The sequence below is a fragment of the Macrobrachium rosenbergii genome, chromosome 26 (assembly GCF_040412425.1).
Source record: "Macrobrachium rosenbergii isolate ZJJX-2024 chromosome 26, ASM4041242v1, whole genome shotgun sequence".
Lineage (NCBI taxonomy): Eukaryota > Metazoa > Arthropoda > Malacostraca > Decapoda > Palaemonidae > Macrobrachium > Macrobrachium rosenbergii.
In genome coordinates this window covers 12,083,074-12,106,192 of record NC_089766.1, presented here as the reverse complement: position 1 = coordinate 12,106,192, position 23,119 = coordinate 12,083,074, and the positions used below count along the sequence as shown (strand labels likewise).

The following is a 23,119-nucleotide window of genomic DNA, read 5'->3' as shown; positions in this document are numbered from 1 at the left end:
ATTTCACATATATTATGCTACTGCACTGTATTCATTAATCTGTCTCGAATCACATGCAATTGGCCATATGTAGAATTTCCTGGCCCTCCCACTGATATATGTTTTATCACTGTACGTTTATTGCCTCTTTCACAATCGCCATCTGTTTGTCTGCCTATAAACACAGACACCCGAATCATTACCTCTGTTTTCCCGTCTGTGTGTAGATGCTACTTTACCGCTCGCACAAGCCAATAACAACTTCAAAGATTCTGTACATTCATACTCCTTAGATTTTCAACTTTTTCTCGATCTGCAATTTTTCGAATTTCCTCCCTGGTCCTCTACAACTCACCCAGGACTTCCTGCTGTAGAACTTTTCCTCCTACTGATGGGCACCGTAAGGTTTAATAGGGTTTGTAACCCTGCCTGTCCTCTTCTTCCTTTCTCTTTATAACCACGCTCCTCATCTCGTTACAGAAACAATCCACAGTTATGCGCTGCTCTGGGAGCAAGAGCCCGTGCCAGTGCTGCTGGCTCAATCTAAATCCATCCATCCATGTGCATTCATTCAGTAAGGAATCACTAATAACCCAGCGCCAGTGTCACTTAATCCCGTCCTTACAAGTTGGTGCGACCTGAATATTTTTGAGGTTGGGCCAAGTTTTATGCAAATATCAAACTTTAAGATATTTTAGAATAAATATGTGTTTTTTAATATAATTTCCAGTAAATTTAGCAAATTTGGGTAAACAAACAATCATATGGCATAACATTTAATGAAAGTGGCCAACGCGAATAAGATAGATTAATCTAGAGAGCTATTTATGGCAATATTTAAATGTACGAAAGGCCAGATTTTTAAGAGCCGTCCCGATTATGTTGTGTTATATATTAATCTATCTTATAAATGCATCAAAACGTAAGGGGCTTACCGTGTAGGGTAAATCCCTTATTTTAACAAATAGAGGCATTTGGCTCCTAGGCTATATATCTACTGTATTTTCATTAGGACTGATTCTTAAAGACTTTTTGCCATAAAAAGCTACATTAGTTTTCTTATGAAGTTATGTAAGTACAGACGAAACTTTTGAATAATCAATGAATGAATAAAACCAAAGCAACTTCTAAAATTCCTGTGAAGCGACCTTATTCCAAACAACTTCGATAAAGAGCCAAAAAAGAAAAAAAGACAGCCTCACGGGTCCTCCTAGATTTTTGGGTGTAGAGGCCCTCCTTTGGGGTTTCGTAGGAGCGCCCACACGCCAAATATTTCGTCGAGAGGCCCTCTTCCCCTGTCTTCCTGGGGAGTTCAAGGGTCACAGGTCACCCAAGAGGTCCTTCAAAGCAGTTTCCATGGGTAGTGAAAACCTTTTCCCGGGTTTTATTGAGCCAAGAGGTCCTCCACCTAGGTAGAGTGGCTAGTATAACTTGGACAAGGGGTAATGCAGTAAGGTGGCTGGCTCTCTCTCTTTTTTTTCTGTATTTGGTCCCCATCTGACTCAGGTACCTAAGACTCATTTATACAGCTGGGTCGGCTGATGGAGTCAGACTGTGAGTGGGTACCAGCATTTCCTGGGAGTCAGGAATAGGTCAGGGAGCAACTAGCCACCCCACAACATTATCCTGCAGCCTAAAGGCATCTTGATAGTATGGAGCTGACTTTGATTTATAATATAGTTAAGAATGATAAAACCAAACTTTACATCCTTCAGAACTCAAGAGGCTGCAGCTCTGCACTAACGGGGCTTCACTACCATGGAATCTGCCAGCTTACCTAATATCACCTTAGGACGTCGTGTTCTACGCAAGCTGATGGTGTTCTGCTACTCCTGGACTCACCCCCTTAACCTTCATTAAACCGGTTACTTGTTACTATACACTTAAACACTCCGTGGAGATGACTGACAAAAATTAAGTGTCACTTGATTTGAACAATTAAAGACAAGTGTTCATTTTTTCAGGAGTGCACTAGTTTAACTTGATTCTTAAACATTAGCATAGTCTTCATAAGAAAACAAAGCATTAACGCTGGAATCGTTAAAAAGAGGGAAGCTTAAGTTTCTCGTCACGTGAATGTCTCCAAATAGGTTGAATCCAAGATGGCGGATGGCATCTGAACAGGAGCTTTCGATCTCAGTCAGTTCTTTGTTGTGGATGTAATGTCTCCACTTCTGCTGCTGCTCGGTGGAATTCCTCCGGAGGCTGTATGTATCATTTAGAGAATCATTTTTGGACGTAGTCCTGTTCAGGAACCTATACGAGGTAAAGATGCGATGTGTTAAAATTATTAGGGATTTTATCGGTCACACTAAGATACTTGCCGTCAAGCTTCGCACCAAGCAGCCAGTGTTGACCGCAAAATTGATTTTCATACATAGATTACACCTCATAAATTCTTACAAGACTTTTAAAACTAAAAAAAATCATTTTAACACCAAAACATTTTATCCCCATTTGCCACTTTGCTGGCAAACTTTGCACAAAGATGTCAGTTGAAGTGCTACATATACCAAGCTCGTGGGACACGACCCCAGTTTTTCCAGCTATTTGGTGCAAGGTTTACAGTTAGGTCTTGAAAAATGTCAGAAATTATGCCCGTCTGCGTGACACAGATTTATTGTTGTTATTGATTAATCTGGCCTTATGCTATTAGAGGCTCTTGCTACTGAAGCAACCCATAAAACTCAGCTTTAACCAAGGAAGCTGAATCATGTACAGTCAATATGTTGATAATCCACAGTTAGAACTACTGACTATCACAAATTTTTTTTTTCATATTTTTCAAACTTTACATCAGCAAATTCTTATATTTGAAAGTAAAAAAAAAATTATTGGACCTTTTCTTATTTCTAGATAAATCATTCAACCCATGGAAAAAAGAAATTCACAAAAATAAGAACAATTGTTATGGAACGTACCCAACAGTCGAAGGTGGGAGTTTCCTATATCCCAAAAATTGAAGTATAATCTTTGCTATCTTTTCCGGGTCAGCGCAAAGATCTTCGTACCTCACGGCTATATATCTGCAAGTGATAATAATAATGATAATAATGACTAGAAAACTAGCAACTGGGTACCACAATTACTGCAAATTACTCGCCAGATAAGAAAGAGAAAAATAGCGTCTGTCAAAAAAAAAAAAAAAACAAATTTAAGCAGCTGAAGATATGAATTAGAGGAAATCTGAAACTTTCCCAATGAAAACACAAGAATTACTAGGTATTTTAGAGTCATATTTTACCGCAGTTTGACTAAAAACAAATCAGTAAAGAATGTTTATAGCAGAAACCCTTTTAGAACATCTCGAAACCACAGCTGTAGACTTAAACCCTTCTCATTGCCTAACCTTCTTGTCCTGCTTTTGTTGTCACTGTTCCTCTAACTTTATAGTTCTTGGGATCTCATTTTGTGTAAGATTTTTATTTCTGTTCGTAAGGAAGCCTGTAACCTTTCGTCCTCTAATCAGGCAGTAAGTATCTTTCCTTTGGTCTTTAGTGTGTGGATAGTATTCATTTTACTTATATTATTACTCTGTAAATGCTTTGATAAGATTAGCATAAGACTCGACATTATAATGTATAAGTTGTGGTCAAGGTTAAAGATCTTTATAATGGGTGATTTGGGCATATGATGAAAGCGTTACTCCATAGATTTACAGTTTCTTTTCTGTTGAGTAAATAATATTAATCTTATCATCAGCGAGCACTTGACAATTATCATGAGAGCATCGTTTCTATATATATATATATATATATATATATATATATATATATATATATATATATATATATATATATATATATATCCTGTACATAAATGATGACCTCATTCTTTCTCATTAGACATGCATAAGGTTGCGGTTCGTAATATAACTCTCATGACATTGTTGTTAATTCAGAATTAACTAAATAAATAAAAACAAATACTCGTAACCTGTTTGGTAGCGTTTTCCTAAGAAGCGGCCCGTACTCCAAGTCATTCAGCAGGCCATTGCAAAGATTCTTGGGACTAACGTTCCAGCCAGCCTTCCAGTTCGAGATGACGGAGGCCCTCGGGTCCCTGACGACGTGGACTACACGCAGGTTCAAATCCGGGTCCTGGAGTAAAGGCGGAAGCCACGACACCCTGGTCCGGATGGTTTTCACCAAGCGGGTGGGCTCCCTCGAACAAACCCTTTCGAGACGGGCAGGATCAAAACAGGGACCTCTTGCCTGACAGCGATTGAAATACGGGTGCCTGAAGGACTTCCTGCCACGGGCTTTGACGGCCTTAAACACCGGCCCCGTGTAGTTACACAGGTACAGCTCCTTCAAGCTCTCCACGGCGAGGGTCTGAGTGTGTATCCCCCATTGCTGGAAGTTATAGAAGGGTTCGAAGTAGTAAAACACCCCTGGGAGGGAACTGAGCAGCCCTCCTAGGAAACTTGACCCGCTTCTGCCCATCGAACTGAGTAGGAGTATATTTTGGTTCCTTCTGGAATGTTTTGGGTTCACCAAATGCGATGTCTGGGTCTCATTAAGTGACTCTTGGGAATGGGTCCTCACCTCCCTTCGCATCTTTCCGGGGTTTGCAGCTCGACTGCTTGGCCTGTAAATACCTGCGAGACCAAAAACATGTATATAGTTTCCCGACTATATATGTCTCTATAGTCGGGAACTTGGTTAGTAAAATTAGTAATGGGTCACCCATTGGATTTTAAAGGCTCTTCGCCACATCTTTCAAAAACATTCACAGGTTGTCTGACGAAGTTAACTGCCAAGGCAATAAAGCTCATTACTATGTTACGATCTACTGCTTTTTCCACTACTCATAGGCTAGGCCTATATGCTATCAAGAATGCCTACCTATGTGATATCTTACACGCCCGAAAAAAAGAATATGAAAATGCAAGTAACCTTTCGTCAAAATTAACACTTTAAATCATATTCAACTTTAAGATTCGAATCATCTCTTCCTCAGAGCTTTTCAGTCACGATCATTCAGTTATATAACCTTGACAGTCAGAGTAAGAATTACCTCTATCTTCCATCGACGTTTCCCGATAGGCTATTATATAACGTAATTATTGGTTCCTTTCGTTCGTTTGTTTGTTTATTGGAATGTTTACACAAAAAGTTATGGTGGTTCTTATGAAAATTTTACTGGAAGTGGACCTCATGGCTGGTAACGAGTGATTGGGTTGTTTAACAACCATAATTCGTTTTAATTATTCCGATGTAATGATACTGTGGCATTTTATCATAACGCTGAGAATGAATAACTGACTACATCCGTGGCACATATCTTCACCATAACACAAGAGACCTAAGATCTCCATTGCTGTGCTTCTTTAAAGTTTAAATGAATTTACGAAAACCGGTTAACTTTATTTCATCGGCACATGAATAAAGACAAGTAAGAACCGTTAGAAATTTCCATGAACCCACGTCAGCGCTGTCCCTCTGCCAGTCAGGCAGATTTGCTACGCACACACACTGAGAGAGAGAGAGAGAGAGAGAGAGGGATGTAATCATCATCACAATCGTGTGTGGAAATTCACAAAAAATCAGAGGGAAATGAAATAGCACTCTGATTAACTTTGCTCCCAAGATAAACGGTAAATTACTTCAAGCAATAAGTATAAAGAGAGAGAGAGAGAGAGAGAGTCCGCCCAACAACCCAATTAATGCACAATTCTTTCCGACAAACATAACCCTACTTCCTCTAGCCAGTCAAACAATAACTTACTTAAATTATTTCGAAGTTCCAACGTAAGAAGTCCCAGGGCCAACAAGAATCCTATTGCCAAAATCCTCTGGCGCACCAAAATTCTCCTGGTCTTAGCGTACAAGAACATTGAGAGCAATTTGCTGAAAGCGATCGCACCTCAGGTTGGTTACCATCGACACAACAAACACTACACTGCTAATGGAAATTTTTGCATTACGCAGATTCATTGGCATTTGTGTCGTCACTCTCCATTACTTCTCATTGACATAAATGGTGGTTCAGATCACTAGTTGCTGTTTTCTCTTGAAAATTTCTAGTCAGAATTGTGCACTGCTTGCCTCTGGGCGAGATTGATGAATGAATTTGAATTACTTTTACCCTCCCTGTAACACGCTGTGCACGTATACCCGATTCATTTAACTAGTCTATTTCAGAATTCTACGTGTATTCCGTAATTTTATGTATATTCAGCAGTGGTTCGTTGCTTGGAATTTCAAGTCCTTCCTTGGCCTAGAAAAAATTCCTTCACGAGAACAGCAATGATTCACTTCAATGGGAAATTCTACTCTGAAATTCTATTCTGCTCACAGGTCATCTTAACGTTGGCGCCTGGATAGAACGAACTGCTGTGGTGCCATGATGTGGCTGTGAGTGGTGAGCACCATCCACTTGCGAATTTAACGCCAAAACCAACCTCATTTATCGTGGCATGGATCCAATTAAGTTAGTGCTCAAGGGTTACACCTGTGACGAAATTAGACACAGGTGAAGTTTATTAAAGAAAATGTAAATATTTTTTAAAAATCTGGTTTCTGAATCATTACGAGATGTTGGATGCTTGTCTTCAGTGGGACGAGAGAGAGAGAGAGAGAGAGAGAGAGAGAGAGAGATAGGATTACTAAAAATAAGATTTTCTTTCTTTTTTAAAATTTGATTTCGGAATCTGTACGAAGCATTGGATGCTCGCCTTCTCTTTGAAGAGGAACGAGAGAGAGAGAGAGATTTTGTGCTTGCACTTTTGTCGTATATTAATATTATATACATTCATTAATGAGTGACGCGCCAGATGTTCAACATATGTCAATCCCCTAACTAAAATGACACACAGTACCTATAAATATGCATCACTCCTTTGCCGAAAGGGGGATTATAGCAAGACCACCGAGAGACAAGCCTGTTCGATGTTTTGTAAACAAAACGTCACTAAAATAAGACCATTTGTGTTTACCAGTCATGGTAATAAGTAAATTTATTAACTCGAAACAGATTAAGAGATTAATATAAAATACTGAACCAAAACAACTTATTTACCGTTACAATATAGCATATACCGAAGTACAAACATGTTTAATATTGTATTAAAAAATGCTTATACAGTGTTTACGTCAGATTACAAGACGGCAGTACATTGGTTTACTCTACTATAGGTGAATGAAATAACTTAATTATTGTCTTTTACATACAGCTACTATTTGGTAGCTGAAGTTTCTAACTTTCTCTTCATATTCTATTATCTTTTACATACAGCTATTATTTGCTAGTTGTTGAGATGTAAACTTAAATTAATTATTTTACTTGAAGAGTATGTTTAAAGATATTATGCTCATTTACTTTGTTGGGAATGGTGCTTTATAGTGTTGATGCCTTTTATATTGAAGGTCCCTATTGTTATTGTTTCATGCGCTGCCATCTTGTGGCAAGTCTAGTAATTAGAGTTGAGAATAAAGACGCTCATCGAAAAGTCAAAGCTTAGGTTGATCCTCCCATTTCTACCAACATTTGCCAAAATGGTGTACGTAAACGCAACAGGTTATGGGCCCAGGAGCCACCTGATGTACAATGGCGATGCAGATAAGTATGAGATGTGGGAAGAGAGGTTTAAAAGCCATCTAGTGAGATTAAAACTCGACGATGTGATCGAGGCAGACAGCCCAGGTACAGCGAAGAATAAGCAAGTTTATGCGGAGCTGGTATATACAATATTTGGATGAAATAAGTTTCTCCTTCGTGATGCGAAGCATAATGGTAAGAAAGCCTTAGAAATACTTCATAGTCATTATATTGGTACAAGTAAGCCTAGAATAATAAAATTGTATAAAGAATTAATATGTGGATGAAAGAAGATGAAAGTGCCACTGATTATTTGATCAGGGCAGAGATTGTCGACTTTCTTGAAAGAAGCCAAGAAGGATATTGATGATGAATTACTTGTATCTATAGTATTGAATGGATTACCCTACAGTTACCATACATTCTCTAATGTGGTAGATCAGAGAGAAGAAGGATGGAATTTTCCTGGGTTCAAGAGGCATTGGACAGACTATGAAGAAACGCTGAAGGGTTATAAGAGGAAGACAAAAGAAGCCAATAAGACAAATGAAGATAATGATCATGCAGTGATGAAGACAAGGATGCAAAGAAATAACTTTAAGGGTTATAATTGTGGCAAAGAAGGCCACAAATCATTTCAGTGTCGAAGTGAAAGAAACAAGAAGCCTAACCATTGGTGTGAAAATTGTAAATCTAATACACATGATACAAATTATTGTAAGAAGAAAAATCATGTGAAAACTGAGAAAAGATAATGATTCAAGCGATGAAAATAATGGAAATGGTCATAATTATCTTTTTAGAGCTAGTGAATCTAGTTTAATGAATGAAGGTTTGTTGGTTGATTGTGGTGCAACTGCACATATTATTATTGAGAAATCTAAGTTTGTAAAATTTGATGTAGATTTTAATCCTAACGGTCATACTATTGAGCTTGCAGATGGTAGTAGGACCACAGGTATTGTTTTAGGTAAAGGTAATGCTGTTGTAAATTTATGTGATTCCAAGGGTAATGTACAAAAAGTTACTTTAAGCATTGCCTTGTACATTCCATCATACAGACAGAATATATTTTCTGTTAAGGCAGCTACTAGAAGAGATGGGGAAATTTTGCTTAACCTCTTTTGACTTCCCCCTTTTCCATCACAGTGCACCTACAAATAGGTTAAGCCAGATAGTTTTTCTGTAATATATTCATGCAAAATGCATTGCATTATTATGCTGATTAAGCAATATTGAGACAAATAACTTTTTAAATTACATAGGAAAAATGTTTTAATGTATAATGTACACAAAAATCTTCCTGTCATTTAAGACCCCTTGAAATTCTTCCATGGACATTGGGAACCACTGCCCTAGACTATGCAAGCTACATGCCCCCAGATAGTTGTAAATTCAATAGAAAAAATGGTTTTGTATAAGATTTTTTTAGGGCCATTGTAATGTGCAAGATGTATTGAAACTGGAAAATGTTGTTGAAGGTATGAATATTTCCAGTAAAGATAATTTAAGTTGTGAAGTTTGTACAATGGGTAAGATGACTCAGTACAGAAATAGGAAACCTGACAGGAGAGCCACTAAAAAGCCTGAATTAGTTCTTTGTGATGTAACGGGTAAAATTGACCCATTAGCTAAAGACGGTCTTAAATATGCAAATTCATTTGTTGATGATTTTTCTGGTATTATTAAGGTATATCTGCTTAAAAATAAGAGTGATTCTGCAAGAGCCACAGAGAGATTTTTGGCTGATTGTGCCCCATATGGTTTAATGAACCGGATGAGGACAGATATTGGAACAGAATTTACTTCTGAAGAGTTTCGAGCCCTCATGAGGGAGAACCGTATCAGGCAAGAATTTTCAGCGCCTTATTCTCCACATTAGAAAGGTACTGTGGAATGCTCCTGGAGAACAGTCATCGATATGTTGAGATGTTTATTGTTGGAAAGCAAGTTACCTTGTAAGAGCCCGTCGCCCCAACGCCGTCTCTTCCAAACACACGTGTGTTCGTGTGGTCATGTTCGTCATCCATTGGAGGGGACAAGACAAAACAAGAGCATCTCGTTTTCTTTCTCTGATGGAACACGACTTCAACCATACAATATTTCCGTCTGTTTCTCCGTTACCATTGTTGTCTTGATTTATGTACAATCACCACTACTTGCATTGCCATGCAAGCATTCTAATTATGTACTTATAATGTTCCACCGAATCTTCTGTACCAAACTGTATGTATGTTTCTGTTTGTGAAGACACCAAATGCCTCGCCATTTCACATTTATTATGCTACTGCTTTGTATTCATTAATCTGTCTCGAATCTCATGCAATTGGCCATATGTAGAATTTCCTGGCCTTTCCATTGATATATGTTTCATCACTGTACGTTTATCATCTCTCTCAATATCGCCATCTGTTTGTCTGCCGACAAACACAGATGCCCGAATCGTTACCTATGTTGTCCCCTCTGTGTGTAGATGCTACTTTACCACTCACACACGCCAATAACATCCTCCAAGATTCTGTACATTATTCAGTAAGGAACTACCAATAAACCAGTCAACACCCAGCCAGTATGTCACTCAATCTCCCGTCCTCACATTGGTGACCCCGGAGTGACACGAAAGAGCGGCTGACCCAAGATGACGACCCACGCGCCAACAGACCCTTTGCCGCCTCGCTGCTTCCTGCCGTTAGCGAGTTCTCAGTAGATGTCAGACCCTCCTAGATGACCCACCCCACCACCGGAGCCGTGGACGCCTCCTCCAGGAAACCTGAAGCCGTCCCCGCACTCGTACCGGATGAGCTGACCAACGAAGGACCGGCCAACGTCATCCTTCAGCCTGCTTCCGCCCCCTCGAGCTGGCTACCAAGGATCAGCCGCCGTCATCCTTCAGCCCTCGAGCCGGCTACCGAAGAATCAGCCTCCTTCAGCCGCCCCCTCCTGCTGGCTACCGAAGGATCATCCGACGTCACCCTTCAACCCGCTACTGTCCTCCTCGAGTTCCTGCCAGCCAGCGCCGCCCTTCAGCCGCCTACCCGCCCCTAGCCCAAGCCCTTCGAGCCAATTACAATTGTCAGCAAGGCGATTTCTGCATCGATGCCTTGCTGGGGGGGGGGGGAGTATTGGAAGAGCCCATCGCCCCCGATGCGTCTCTTCCAACCACACGAGTGTGTTTGTGTGTTTGTGTTCGTCATCCATCGGAGGGGACAAGACAAAACATGAGCATCTCGTTTTCTTTCTCTGACGGAACACGACTTCAACCATACAATATTTCCGTCTGTTTCTCCCTTACCATTGTTGTCTCGATTTATGTACAATCACCACTACTTGCGTTGCCATGCAAGCATTCTAATTATGTACTTATAATGTTCCACCAAATCTTCTGTACCAAACTGTATGTATGTTTCTGTTTGTGAAGACACCAAACGTCTCGCCATATCACATTTATTATGCTACTGCATTGTATTCATTAATCTGTCTCGAATCTCATGCAATTGGCCATATGTAGAATTTCCTGGCCTTTCCATTGATATATGTTTCGTCACTGTACGTTTATTGTCTCTCTCAGTATCGCCATCTTTTTGTCTGCCGACAAACACAGATGCCCGAATCGTTACCTCTGTTTTCCCCTGTCTGTGTGTAGATGCTACTTTACCGCTCGCACACGCCAATAACATCTTCCAAGATTCTGTACATTATTCAGTAAGGAACTACCGATAAACCAGTCAACACCCAGCCAGTATGTCACTCAATCTCCCGTCCTTACAACCTAAGAAATTATGGACCTATGCTGTGAAGATAACGCCATACATCCGGAACAGGTGCTACAATCCAAGGACAAAGAAGACGCCATTTGAAGTGATGACTGGACAAAAGCCAAATGTAAAGGACTTGCATATCTTTGGAAGTGTCTGTTATGCTTATGAGCAGGACAAGAAGAAATTAGATGCACATTCTAGAAGAGGAATTTTTGTTGGCCATGATACAGAGAGTCCAGCCTATTTAGCGTACTTCCCCGAGCAAGATGATGTGAAGAGGGCGAGATATGTGAAGTTTAGTGAAGAATTTCCAAAAGAAGATGTACAGCAAGAATATGTAGAGGAATATGTAAATCCTTATCCAGCGTATGAAGACAATGAGACGTCCAAGGATAAGAATAAAGATGAAGAAAGAGGAAACTTTCAAGATGAAGATGAGAATGAACAAGATAAAAAGAAGAAAGAAGATAAAAAGGAACAAGAAGAGAGATATCCACAGAGGCAATGAAATAGGCCCAAGGATTTAGAAGATTATGAGTTGGATGGATTACAAGAAAGATTACTACAACGTTCCATTGATTATTACCACCGTGTTGCTGACGTTCCAACTACATACACGGAAGCTCTCGAATCTCCAGAATCGCATTATTGGAAGGAGGATATGGAAGAAGAAATGAGAGCCTTGGAAGAAAATGACACTTTTAAGTTGACAAAACTTCCTGAAGGACGGACAGTTGTTGGAGGAAGATGGGTGTATGTAGTGAAGCATGAACCAAACAACACAGAGAGGTTTAAAAGAAGATACGTGGCAAAAGGATATTCCCAAGTGAAAGGCGTCGATTATGAAGAGACTTTCTCACCGACCGCACGCCATACTACAATAAGGATGATGATGCAAGTAGCAGTGCAAGAAGATACGAAAGTTCACCAAATGGATGTGAAAACTGCCTGTTTAAATGCTGATGTAGACTGTGAAATATATCTTGAACAACCAGAAGGGTTCAAGAAAACCAATGAAAAAGGTGAACATTTAGTTTACAAATTGAACAAATCTTTGTTTGGCTAAAACAAAGTGGAAGAAATTGGAATAATCTGTTACACAAATTTCTTGTTAGTCATGAGTTTAAGCAATCTGCTGCTGATGCATGTTTTTATACAAAGTATGAAGGCAATGATATAACTATGATATTGATATGGGTTGATGATTTGATAATTGCTGCTAATAATGGTAATGTACTCCATGTCTTAAAGGAATCCCTCAAAAATAAATTTAAGATGAAAGATATTGGGAGAATCTCATATTTTTTAGGAAATGAATTTATTATTGATTCAGGGGCGACTATTGTTATGAACCAAAGGAAATTTTGTGAGAAAATTCTTGAGAAATTCAGAATGAATGAATGTAACCCCAAAGCAATCCCTTGTGATTTAAGCGTAAACAAGTTAATTTCTAGTGATTCCAAAGAATTAGTTAACCCTAAATTGTAAAGGGAGATTGTTGGTAGCTTAATCTATGTTATGACTGGTACTAGACCTGATTTGAGTTATGTTGTTACGAAGTTGTCCCAATATATGTCTAACCCTACTATTGCACATTTAAGTTTAGCAAGGCATGCTTTGAAGTATTTGAAGGTTACTTTGCATTATTCTTTAACTTTTACTTTGCATTATTCTTTAACTTTTAAGAAGTCAGATGACCCATTATGTTTAGTTGGTTACTGTGATTCAGATTGAGGTGTGTCTGAGGATAGTAGTAGTGTTACAGGATATTGATTTAAACTATGTGAAGGCAGACCACTAATTTCATGGAAGACAAAGAAACAAAAGGTAGTATCTTTGTCCACTTGTGAAGCTGAATATGTAGCTATAGCCCATGCTATGCAGGAAGGAAATTTTTAGACAATTGTATGCTGATATGATGGTTGTAATCGTGAAACTATTATTCTGAATGTTGACAATAAGGGAGCTATTGCATTAGCTAAAATCCCGTCCACCACCAAAGATCTAAGCATATTGATATTAAGTGTCATTTTATAAGATCTCAAATTGAAAGTAAAATTGTAGATCTTGTTTATGTGCCTTCAGATGAAAATATTGCTGATATGTTTACAAAGCCTATGTCTAAGCAAAAGTTAAAGAAAAGGGATTTTGACAAAGGAAAAATCTATTTCTGGGGGAAGACCTGTGTCACCCAGTGAAATGGTTCCATTAGCACTCATTTCTAGGCATAAATATTGCTAAATATACCAGAGAAAAAAGCTATCCACAATGCCGGGGTTACTACCCCCGGATCAAACACCATTAAATGGTGTCGGTATGCACTAGGGGTGAGCGGATTCCACCATCACAGGCCTTCTTCTGATAGATTTCTCTATTCTCAAATTCCCAAATTGGGTGAGCCGCAACAAAGGTTGCCCATCCGCTTACCCACTAGGCGTCATCACGTGACCGCGTCGTCATCCCAATATTAGCACCCACCAAGCTTGGTATATCACCCGGGTGGGAAGGAAAGTGCAGGGATGGGTCACTGGGTGACACAGGTCTTCCCCCAGAAATAGATTTTTCCTTTGTCAAAATCCCTTTTCTGGGCTCGACCTGTGTTACCAAGTGAAATAGTAACAGAGAATCAGCCATACAAGAGCTGGTGTACGCATCAAAGATTACTTTAATGGAGCTAAATAAAACTAAGAGAAAACTTTACTGTGTTTTAATATTCTCAAGTTATAAGATCAATCACAAATTCAAAACTATGAGGCACAGTCTAAAAGCATAAAATTAACCAAACCAAGACACTTAAGGCTAACAAAATATGAACAAAAACAAGGAAACTGCGGTATGTGTATTGGTCAGGCTGTGAAGCAGATCTGACCTAAGGCTAGATGCAGGGCAAGCAGGCGAGGCAGGTAGGCTAGAGACTACACCAATAGGTAAACGAGGGTAACAAACCAAAAGGACCAGGAACAGTCATAAACTAATCTTGAGCTGGACCAGGAGGAACAATACTTCTTGCAGCTACTGTGGGATATTTAAGAGCCTCTAGGGACTTAAGATAGTGACGTTTAAATACTGTTGGTGATTTCCAGGCCGTATATTTTTTAAGGTCATCAAAATTCATATTATGGAAATAGTTAGTTGAGGTGGCATTAGAGACGAATTAATTTAAGTTTAAGGGGTGATGTTGAGATGTAAACTCAATTATTTTACTTGAGTATGTTTAAAGATATTATACTCATTTACTTTGCTGGGAATGGTGTTTTATATTGTTGATACCTTTTATATTGAAGGTCCCTATTGTTATTGTTTCATGCGCTGCCATCTTGTGGCGAGTCTTGTAAATAGAGTTGAGAATAAAGGCGCTCACGGGGAAGACATGAGTTTAGGTTGATCCTCGCATTTCTACTTATGTTTGCCAAAATGGTGGACGTAAACGCAACACTAGTTGAAGTTTTTAACTTTCTCTTTTTCTTCATCTTTTTGTTAGCTACAATATAGTTATTTTCTTGGGAACAATAATTATTCAATAAAATGTTAGAAGCCAATATTATTAACTTTGCTATTTTTTCTGTACAATGACCTTCATTGCTTATTGGAGCAACATATTTATTATTTAACCCTTGACCTTTATATGGGGATTTTACATTCATTATTGTCCATCATTTTAATGTGATGTAAAAAAAAAATTTGCATAATCTGCAACTTCTGAATAAAAAGGGAAACAGTGATTTTTTCCAAGAGTTAGTAAAGCTTGAATGAGATACTCACTGAATATTTGTAAAGCTAAATGAACACTTTGTTTCTTAAAGGTGGATGAGGAGAACACTTTTCATGACAGTTTATAATGTTTCAAAAGTAAGCCATCTTCTATCTCGTGAAGTTTTTTCAGAGCTGAATGGTGCATACCGAATTTAATTTTCTAAAGTATGATTTCCATAAAAGGAGAACCGTGGGAACTTCATTGTTTTATTTGTATCTTTCTGGCCAAGCCAATTATTCCTGGTACATCTAAACAAGTGTGCTGAATTTCTGCCTTTATAATCAAAATGTGGTTTCAAGTGAGTTTCATCCATCGGCATTACCATTGTTTTGTCATTGGGTAGTAATGATTTACATTTATTCTTAATGTACATCAGAAAATTTGGGTCATTTTGTTCTGACGCTGGGGTAAACTGTTTGGAGACACTCCTGATGGTAGAGTACCTCGGCAGTATTAGGAATTTCTTATCTCTCAAGCGTCTATAACTTTAGGGGAACAATTACAAAAAGAAAACAATATTACCATCTCTGATGAATAATCAAATTTATTCAGTTGTAAAGGTGTCAAACCGCCTCTATGTTCCTTGTGTTTCGCTCTACATTTGTACATTAATCATGTCATATTTGTCACTTGTTATTGTTTCAGATTCTTTATGTATCTCATTATTTGCATCATTCTACGGCCTATTCGCCGATATATATATCTGCCTTGTACATGTTCTGTAATGCTCTGTATATGTCATTTTATGTCTTTCAACAAACACAATTCTGTATTGACGCAGCGGGGGCCCACAGGTCGCCCGCTACCTTTCCGTCCGCTTTCCGCATTATAAGTACCTGTCGTGAACAATAAAGAATCAGTCTCACTTCTGACCTTTCTTAAACCTCACACTGGTGACTCTGGAGTGGAGTGACAGGTAGGGCAGTTTTGGCCCAGCCATTAACAGGCTAACTGTGGCCGCAGCCTACCGTCAGAGAGCCTTTATTGGACTAAACATGGCATCAAGTTTAGGCCTCTGATAGCTCCTTCCCTGGCGGAAACCGTGCCATTAACGGACTAAATACAGCATACCCAACAAAGGGAATGTTTTGGCACTAAAATCAGCACCATTAATAGACTCGACATGGCGCATTTTCCCGCATTTTGGTGCGTGAGCGGTAAAGATGGCAGAAGATGAAATTCAGTGTGAACGCCCAAGCATCGTGTGTACACCTCTCTTGCCGACAAAAGCAGACGCAGTCAAACTCCCTCAGTTTTTGCACGAGAACACGGCATCATGGTTCCTTTGTGCAAAAGTACACTTCCGCATGGTGCGCATAACAGACGGTGCAAGCAAATCTGACTTCACCATGGCGGCGCTCCCAGTAGAGCTGTTCAACAGGATCTCCCCCTGGCTCGACACGCACACAGATGAAGTCACGTATGCGGCATTAAAAGATAAACTAATCAAGACCTATTCAATGCCTGTGACGAAAAGGGCACAGTGTGCACTTGACCTGGCATCCCAGCCCCTTGGAGAAGCATCACCCAGAGAGGCCTGGGACAAACTGCAGGGGCTCATAGTATTACCAGGCCGAGATGAGAACAGTAGGATAAAGAAAATCAGCCTGGCAAGGGCGATCTTCCTTCAATGCCTCCCGCAGGAAGTAAGGATGCCAGTGCCCTCGACATCGGGACATTAATGAATGTGGCCCAGAAGGTACATGAGGCCACCAAGGCCTTGGAACACGCCACCACCCTTGCGGCTGCCGCCCTGGAAGCCTGCAGCCTGACGGAGAGCAACAATGACGATGACAGAGAGATCAACGTCATCTTCAAAAAGAAACCGAAAGAGAACAGAGGGAAATCATTTGCGATGTGGTGCTTCTACCACAAGAAATTCAGTGCCAAAGCAAAGTACTGCAAACACCCCTGTTCCTTTCCAAAAAAATGGCATCAGCGGTCCACAAGTAACAGCAGTGGCCACGAAACCGACCCCCTGACCAGCAGGTTTTTTCATCAAAGATGAAATCTCCAAGCACCACCTGCTGGTGGATACGGGCAATGCAATCTGTCTTCCTGCCGACGAAGAAAGATCTTAAGAAGAAACCTGACTCAACAAATACCTTCATCACAGCAAACGGGACACCCATCCTCACATACGGCACAACGACACAGATCATCTCCATCTTGGGCCGCAGATACCACTGGCCCTTTGTCATCACGGATGTTAAGTTCCCGCTGCTGGGCTCAGATTTCCTAGGACACCACGGACTTCTCGTCAACGTCGATAGGGAATGACTAATGAACACAGGAACCTGCCACTCCTGCTAGCTCACCAAAGGACCAGGGATGCCCACCATCTGCTCCACAGCCTCCAGCAGCTACGCTTCCCTCCTACAGGGTTTCGGACATGTTTAAACTGGAGCTAAGACAGTCACCGGGGGGCTTCAACAAAGCACAGCATATTCCATCTCATCACCACGATAGACGCACCAACTCATGCGAAGTTCCGGCACCTGTCCCCACAAAAGCTGCAAGACGCCAAATGGGCCTTCGCAGAGATGGAACGGATGGGCATCTGCAAAAAAGCACCAAGCCCGTGGGCATCACCCCTCCACATGGTAAAGAAGGCGGATGGCTCGTGGAGGCCGTGCGGAGATTACCGCTGCCTAAATGTAGTGACGACACCAGACCACTACCCCCTCCCAATCATGCAGGACCTGACGAGCTCATTCCACGGGGCAAAGATCTTCTCCAAAATGGACCTGCTCAAATCATATTTCCAAGTCCCTGTACACCCCGACGACATCCCAAAGACTGCCATAATAACGCCCTTCGGGACCTATACATTCTTCTGTTTAACCTTCGGTCTTAGATACGCAGGTGCCACATTCCAGCGACTGATGGACACCATTTTGGGAGACCTGCCCTTCTGCGTCTGCTACGTCAATGACATCCTGATCTTCTCCAGGTCGCCCGAGGAACACCTTCGACACGTCCGGGCAGTCCTAAAATGTCTACAGGAGCGCCCTGGTGGTGAGGTTTGACAAGTGCATCTTTGGGAGGGAAAAAATAGATTTCCTCTGGCATGAGATTTCACCTGCAGGAGTACGTCCGATGGCATCTAAGGTGAAGGCCATAGAAAAGTTCCCAGAACCCCAAAACATCAAGGCCCTGCAGGAGTTTCTGGGGATGATAAATTACTACAGACGGTTCATCCCCAACATCGCCCGAATCATCTACCCACTAACATCAATCCTGAAGGAAAAGTCAAAGGCGCTGACATGGGAAGCTCCGCAGCAGAAGGCATCCAGGGAAACGAAGGCAGCCCTCGCCAGTGCCACAACTTTGACACACCACAACCCCGCAGCTGCCCTCAGGTTGACAACGGATGCCAGCAACATCGCCTGCGGTGCAGTACTGGAGCAGGTGGTGAACAGCACCCCTCAGCCCTTGGCCTTCTTCAGCTGCAAGTTCTCACCAGCCAAAACCCGCTACAGCGCCTTCGACAGGGAACTGCTGGCTATCTACCAGGCTGTAAGGCAATTTAAGTACCTGCTGGAGGGCACTGAATTCACCATCCTGACGGACCACAAACCCCTGGTACACGCCTTCGCAAAGCAGGGAGATGCATGGTTGGCAAGACAGCAGCGGCACCTAACCACCATCTCAGAATTTGGCTGCACCATCAAATACGTCCCTGGGAGAAAAAACCCAGTAGCCAACGCCCTGTCGAGAGTAGAAATAAACTCCCTCCAGCACGGCATCGACTACGAAGACCTGGCGAAGGAGCAAGCAGCGGACCCTGAGACCGCAGCCTAGAGAACGTCACTGACGGCACTGAAATGGGAAACTCCAGAACAAAGCTTCTCTGCGACACCAGCACAGGCTGCCCTCACCCCCTTGTGCCAGCTTCGGGGAGAAAGCAGGCGTTCGACGTGATACACGGTCTCTCCCATCCTTCAGGGCTCACAACGGCATGCCTTATGACCAACAAGTTCGTCTGGCACAGTATCAACAAGGATGTATGTCGTTGGGCGAGGAACTGCATGGTGTGCCAGACAAGCAAAACATCTTGCCACACGGAATCAGGGATCTGCAAATTTCCCCAACCACGTCGGCCCCCTTCCGCAGTCCGGAGGAGCAAGATACCTCCTGACGGTTATAGACCCCTCCACCTGTTGGCCCGAAAGCAATCCCCATGGTGGAGGCATCCACAACCTCGTGCGCAGAGGTCTTTCTCTCCAGCTGGATCAGCTGCTTCGGAGTGCCCGACAGCATCAATACGGACAGGGGCCCTGCCTTCCTCTCAGAACTCTGGGTCTCCCTGGCACGTCTGATGGGCACGAAGCTGCACGGCACAACGGCATATAACCCCGCAGCGAGCGGCATGATCGAGAGAGCCCACCGCTCTCTTAAGGCAGCTCTCATGGCACGCTGCACCGACAAGAACTGGAATGCACAGCTCCCCTGGGTCCTCTTGGGTCTTTGCACCGCACGTAAAACAGATGGCGACACCTCCCCAGCTGAAAAAGTTTACGGGGAAATATTGGTCGTGCCCGGAGAATTCTTCCGCCGTCAGCTGGCTGCGCAGATACACCCCTCCCGAGGTTGAGGGAACTCTCACGAAGTTCGCTCCCTGCCATGGGACCTTCACTGACAGGACCAGCAGATACAACCCACCCACCTTAGACTCCTGTGCTTACGTCATTGTCAGGGTGGACGCTTGTCGGCTGCCCTTAACGAGGCCCTACAGGGGGCCCCACATAGTTATCAGGCGGGCGCCTAAAGCATTCCTGCTGGACATCCACGGGCATGAGGACTGGGTAACATTCGACAGGCTAAAACCAGCATTCTTGTTGGACAACAAAATCAGTGAGGAGACAGGCAGGCGACATAGACTTCCCCCTCAGCAACACTCCACAGGAACAGCTGCCCCCACGCCGCCGAAAAGAGGTCCAGGACGGCCCAGGAAACAGCCCGTGCCAGAACCAGAGGTCACCCCCACACCCTGCCCGCAGTTCTCAAGAAGTAGGGGCCCACTCCAGTTGCCGCAGCACCTCCTCGATTGAGGTGTCATCTAATAATTTCTCGCATAATTATTGTCTTAGGGGGCTAGTATTGTAAGGGCGTCAAACCCCCTGTCCGTTCCTTGTGTTTCGCTCTACATTTGTACATTAATCATGTTGTATTTGTCACTTGTTATTGTTTCAGATTCTTTATGTATCTCATTATATGTATCATTCTACGGCCTATTCGTCGATATCTATGCCTTGTACATGTTCTGTAATGCTCTGTATATGTCATTTTATGTCTTTCAACAAAAACAATTCTGTACGGATGCAGCGAGGGGCCACAGGTTGCCCGGTACCTTCCTGTCCGCTTTCTGCATTATAAGTATGCGCTGTGAACAACAAAGAATCAGTCTCACTTCTGACCTTTCTTGAACCTCACACAGTCATTAACTGTAGTTATTCAAATATGAATTTCAGAACAGGCAAGTGTTGACTGATCATCTAAAATTATTGCCAAAAATGAAATTGTAAGGAAGGTATCGAGTGACATACTGGCTGGGTGTTGTCTAGTTTATAGGTGGTTCCTTACTGAATGAATGTACAGAATCTTCGAAGTTGTTATTGGCTGGTGCGAGCTGCATAGTAGTTTCTACACACAGACAGGGCAAAACAGAGATTATGTTTTGGACACATGTGCTTGTTGACAGACAAACAGATGGCGATTATGAGAGACATAATAAACGTACAATGATAAAACATATATCAATGGAAAGGCCAGGAAATTCCACATATGGACATTTGCATGAGATTCGAGAGAGATTAATGAATACAATGCAGTAGCATAATATATGTGAAATGGCGAGACGTTTGGCGTCTTCACAAACAGAAACATACATACAGTTTGACACAGAAGATTCATTGGAACATTGAGTACATGATCGAAATGCTTGCATGGCAATGCAAGTAGTGGTGGTTGTACATGAATCAAGACAACAATGGTTAGAGAGAAATAGACAGGAATATTGTATGGTAGTTGTGTTCCTTCGAGCAATGGCCGCTGAAGAGGGGGGGGGAGGAGAGAGCAGGATGCTTTGTCATCTTGTTTTGTACGATGGATGACACACACGTTTGCCCATAAGACCGCCAATGCTGTCCCTTACAATACTCCCCTCCAAGCAAGGCCCTGATGTGGAAATCGTCTTGCTGACAATTGGAATGGGCACGAAGGGCTTGGGCTTTCGGGCGGGCAGGAGGGTGAAGGGCGGCGCTGACCAGCAGGAACTTGAGGATGGCGTCAGGTTGGAGGATGACGTCAGCTGGTCCTTCATTGGTCAGGTCGTCCGGTACGAGTTCGGGGGCAGCAGCAGGCTACCTGCAGGAGGCGTCCAGGGTTCCTGTGGTGGGTTGGGTCATCTCGGAGGGTCGGACATCTACTGAAGGCTCGGGAAGCTGAGTCGGGGAGGTGGCGAAGGGTTTGTTGGCGCGTGGGTCATCATCGTGGGTCGGACGTCTACCATCGGCTCCTTGGGGTCACTCCGGGGTCACCAGTGTAAGGAAGGTATCAAGTGACATACTGGCTGGATGTTGTCTAGTTTATTGGTGGTTCCTTACTGAATGAATGTACAGAATCTTCAAAGTTGTTATTGGCTGGTGCGAGCTGCAAAGTAGTTTCTACACACAGACAGGGCAAAACAGAGATTATGTTTCGGTCATCTGTGCTTGTCGACAGACAAACAGATGGCGATTGTGAGAGACGTAATAAACGTACAATGATAAAACATATATCAATGGAAAGGCCAGGAAATTCCACATATGGACATTTGCATGGGATTCGAGACATTAATGAATACAATGCAATAGCATAATATATGTGAAATGGCGAGACGTTTGGCATCTTCATAAACAGAAACATACATACAGTTTGACACAGAAGATTCGGTGGAACATTGAGTACATGATTAAAATGCTTGCATGGCAATGCAAGTAGTGGTGATTGTACATGAATCGAGACAACAATGGTTAGGGAGAAATAGACAGGAATATTGTATGGTAGAAGTTGCGTTCCTTCGAGCAATGGCTGCTGATGCGCAGGAGAGAGAGAGAGAGAGTGGGATGTTTTGTCGTCTTGTTTTGTCCGATGACACACACGTGCGCCTGTAAGACTGCCAATGCGGTCCCTTACAATACTCCCCCCCAAGCAAGGCCCTGATGTGGAAATCGTATTGCTGACAATTGGAATGGGCGCGAAGGGCTTGGGCTTTGGGTGGGCAGGAGGGTGAAGGGTGGCGCCGGCCAGCAGGAACTCGAGGAGGATGGTGGCAGGCTGAAGGATGACGTCGGCTGGTCCTTCATTGGTCAGGCTGTCCGGTATGAGTTTGGGGGCGGCAGCAGGCTACCTGGAGGAGGCGTCCAGGGTTCTTGTGGTGGGTTGGGTCATCTCGGAGGGTCGGACATCTACTGAAGGCTCGGGAAGCTGAGTCAGGGAGACATCGAAGGGTTTGTTGGTGCGTGGGTCATCATCGTGAGTCGGACGTCTACCCTCGGCTCCTTCGGGTCACTCCGGGGTCACCAGTGTAAGGAAGGTATTGAGTGACATAATGGCTGGATGTTGTCTAGTTTATTGGTGGTTCCTTACTGAATGAATGTACAGAATCTTCGAAGTTGTTATTGGCTGGTGCGAGCTGCAAAGTAGTTTTTACACAGACAGGGCAAAACAGAGATTATGTTTTGAACATCTGTGCTTGTCAACAGACAAACAGATGGCGATTATGAGAGACGTAATAAACGTACAATGATAAAACATATATCAATGGAAAGGCTAGGAAATTCCACATATGGATATTTGCATGAGATTCGAGACAGATTAATGAATACAATGTAGTAGCATAATATATGTGAAATGGCAAGACAAATAAACATACATACAGTTTGACACAGAAGATTCAGTTTGGCATGATCTTCACAATTGTATAGAAACAATACATACAGTTTGACAGAAGATTCACTTTGTCTGATGGATAACACACACACATGGAAGATTATGACTAATTATTTAACAGTACATGATCTTTGAAAGAAATCTGCCTGCA

At 42.3% G+C, this 23,119-nt stretch overlaps 1 protein-coding gene across 1 annotated transcript; it reads right to left on the bottom strand.

Annotated features, from left to right (window-relative positions):
- Positions 1-742: 742 nt before the first annotated feature.
- On the bottom strand, positions 743-6,364 carry LOC136853039 (carbohydrate sulfotransferase 3-like). The gene is made up of 4 exons (XM_067128243.1): positions 5,710-6,364; positions 3,916-4,579; positions 2,901-3,005; positions 743-2,235 (listed from the first exon to the last, which is right to left on the bottom strand). Exons 1-4 carry the CDS (start codon positions 5,816-5,818, stop codon positions 1,968-1,970), a joined length of 1,146 nt encoding a protein of 381 aa, XP_066984344.1. The 5' UTR covers positions 5,819-6,364; the 3' UTR covers positions 743-1,967.
- Between the last annotated feature and the right edge of the window lie 16,755 nt (positions 6,365-23,119).

Bases quoted from the DNA above. Each gene is read 5' to 3' on its own strand.
- LOC136853039 (XM_067128243.1), bottom strand. From the start codon at position 5,818: ATGTTCTTGTACGCTAAGACCAGGAGAATTTTGGTGCGCCAGAGGATT. The intron at 3,006-3,915 runs GTTACGAGTATT...TATCACTTGCAG, and splicing joins AGGAAAACGCTACCAAACAG to ATATATAGCCGTGAGGTACG. The intron at 2,236-2,900 runs GTACGTTCCATA...TACCTCGTATAG, and splicing joins CTCCCACCTTCGACTGTTGG to GTTCCTGAACAGGACTACGT.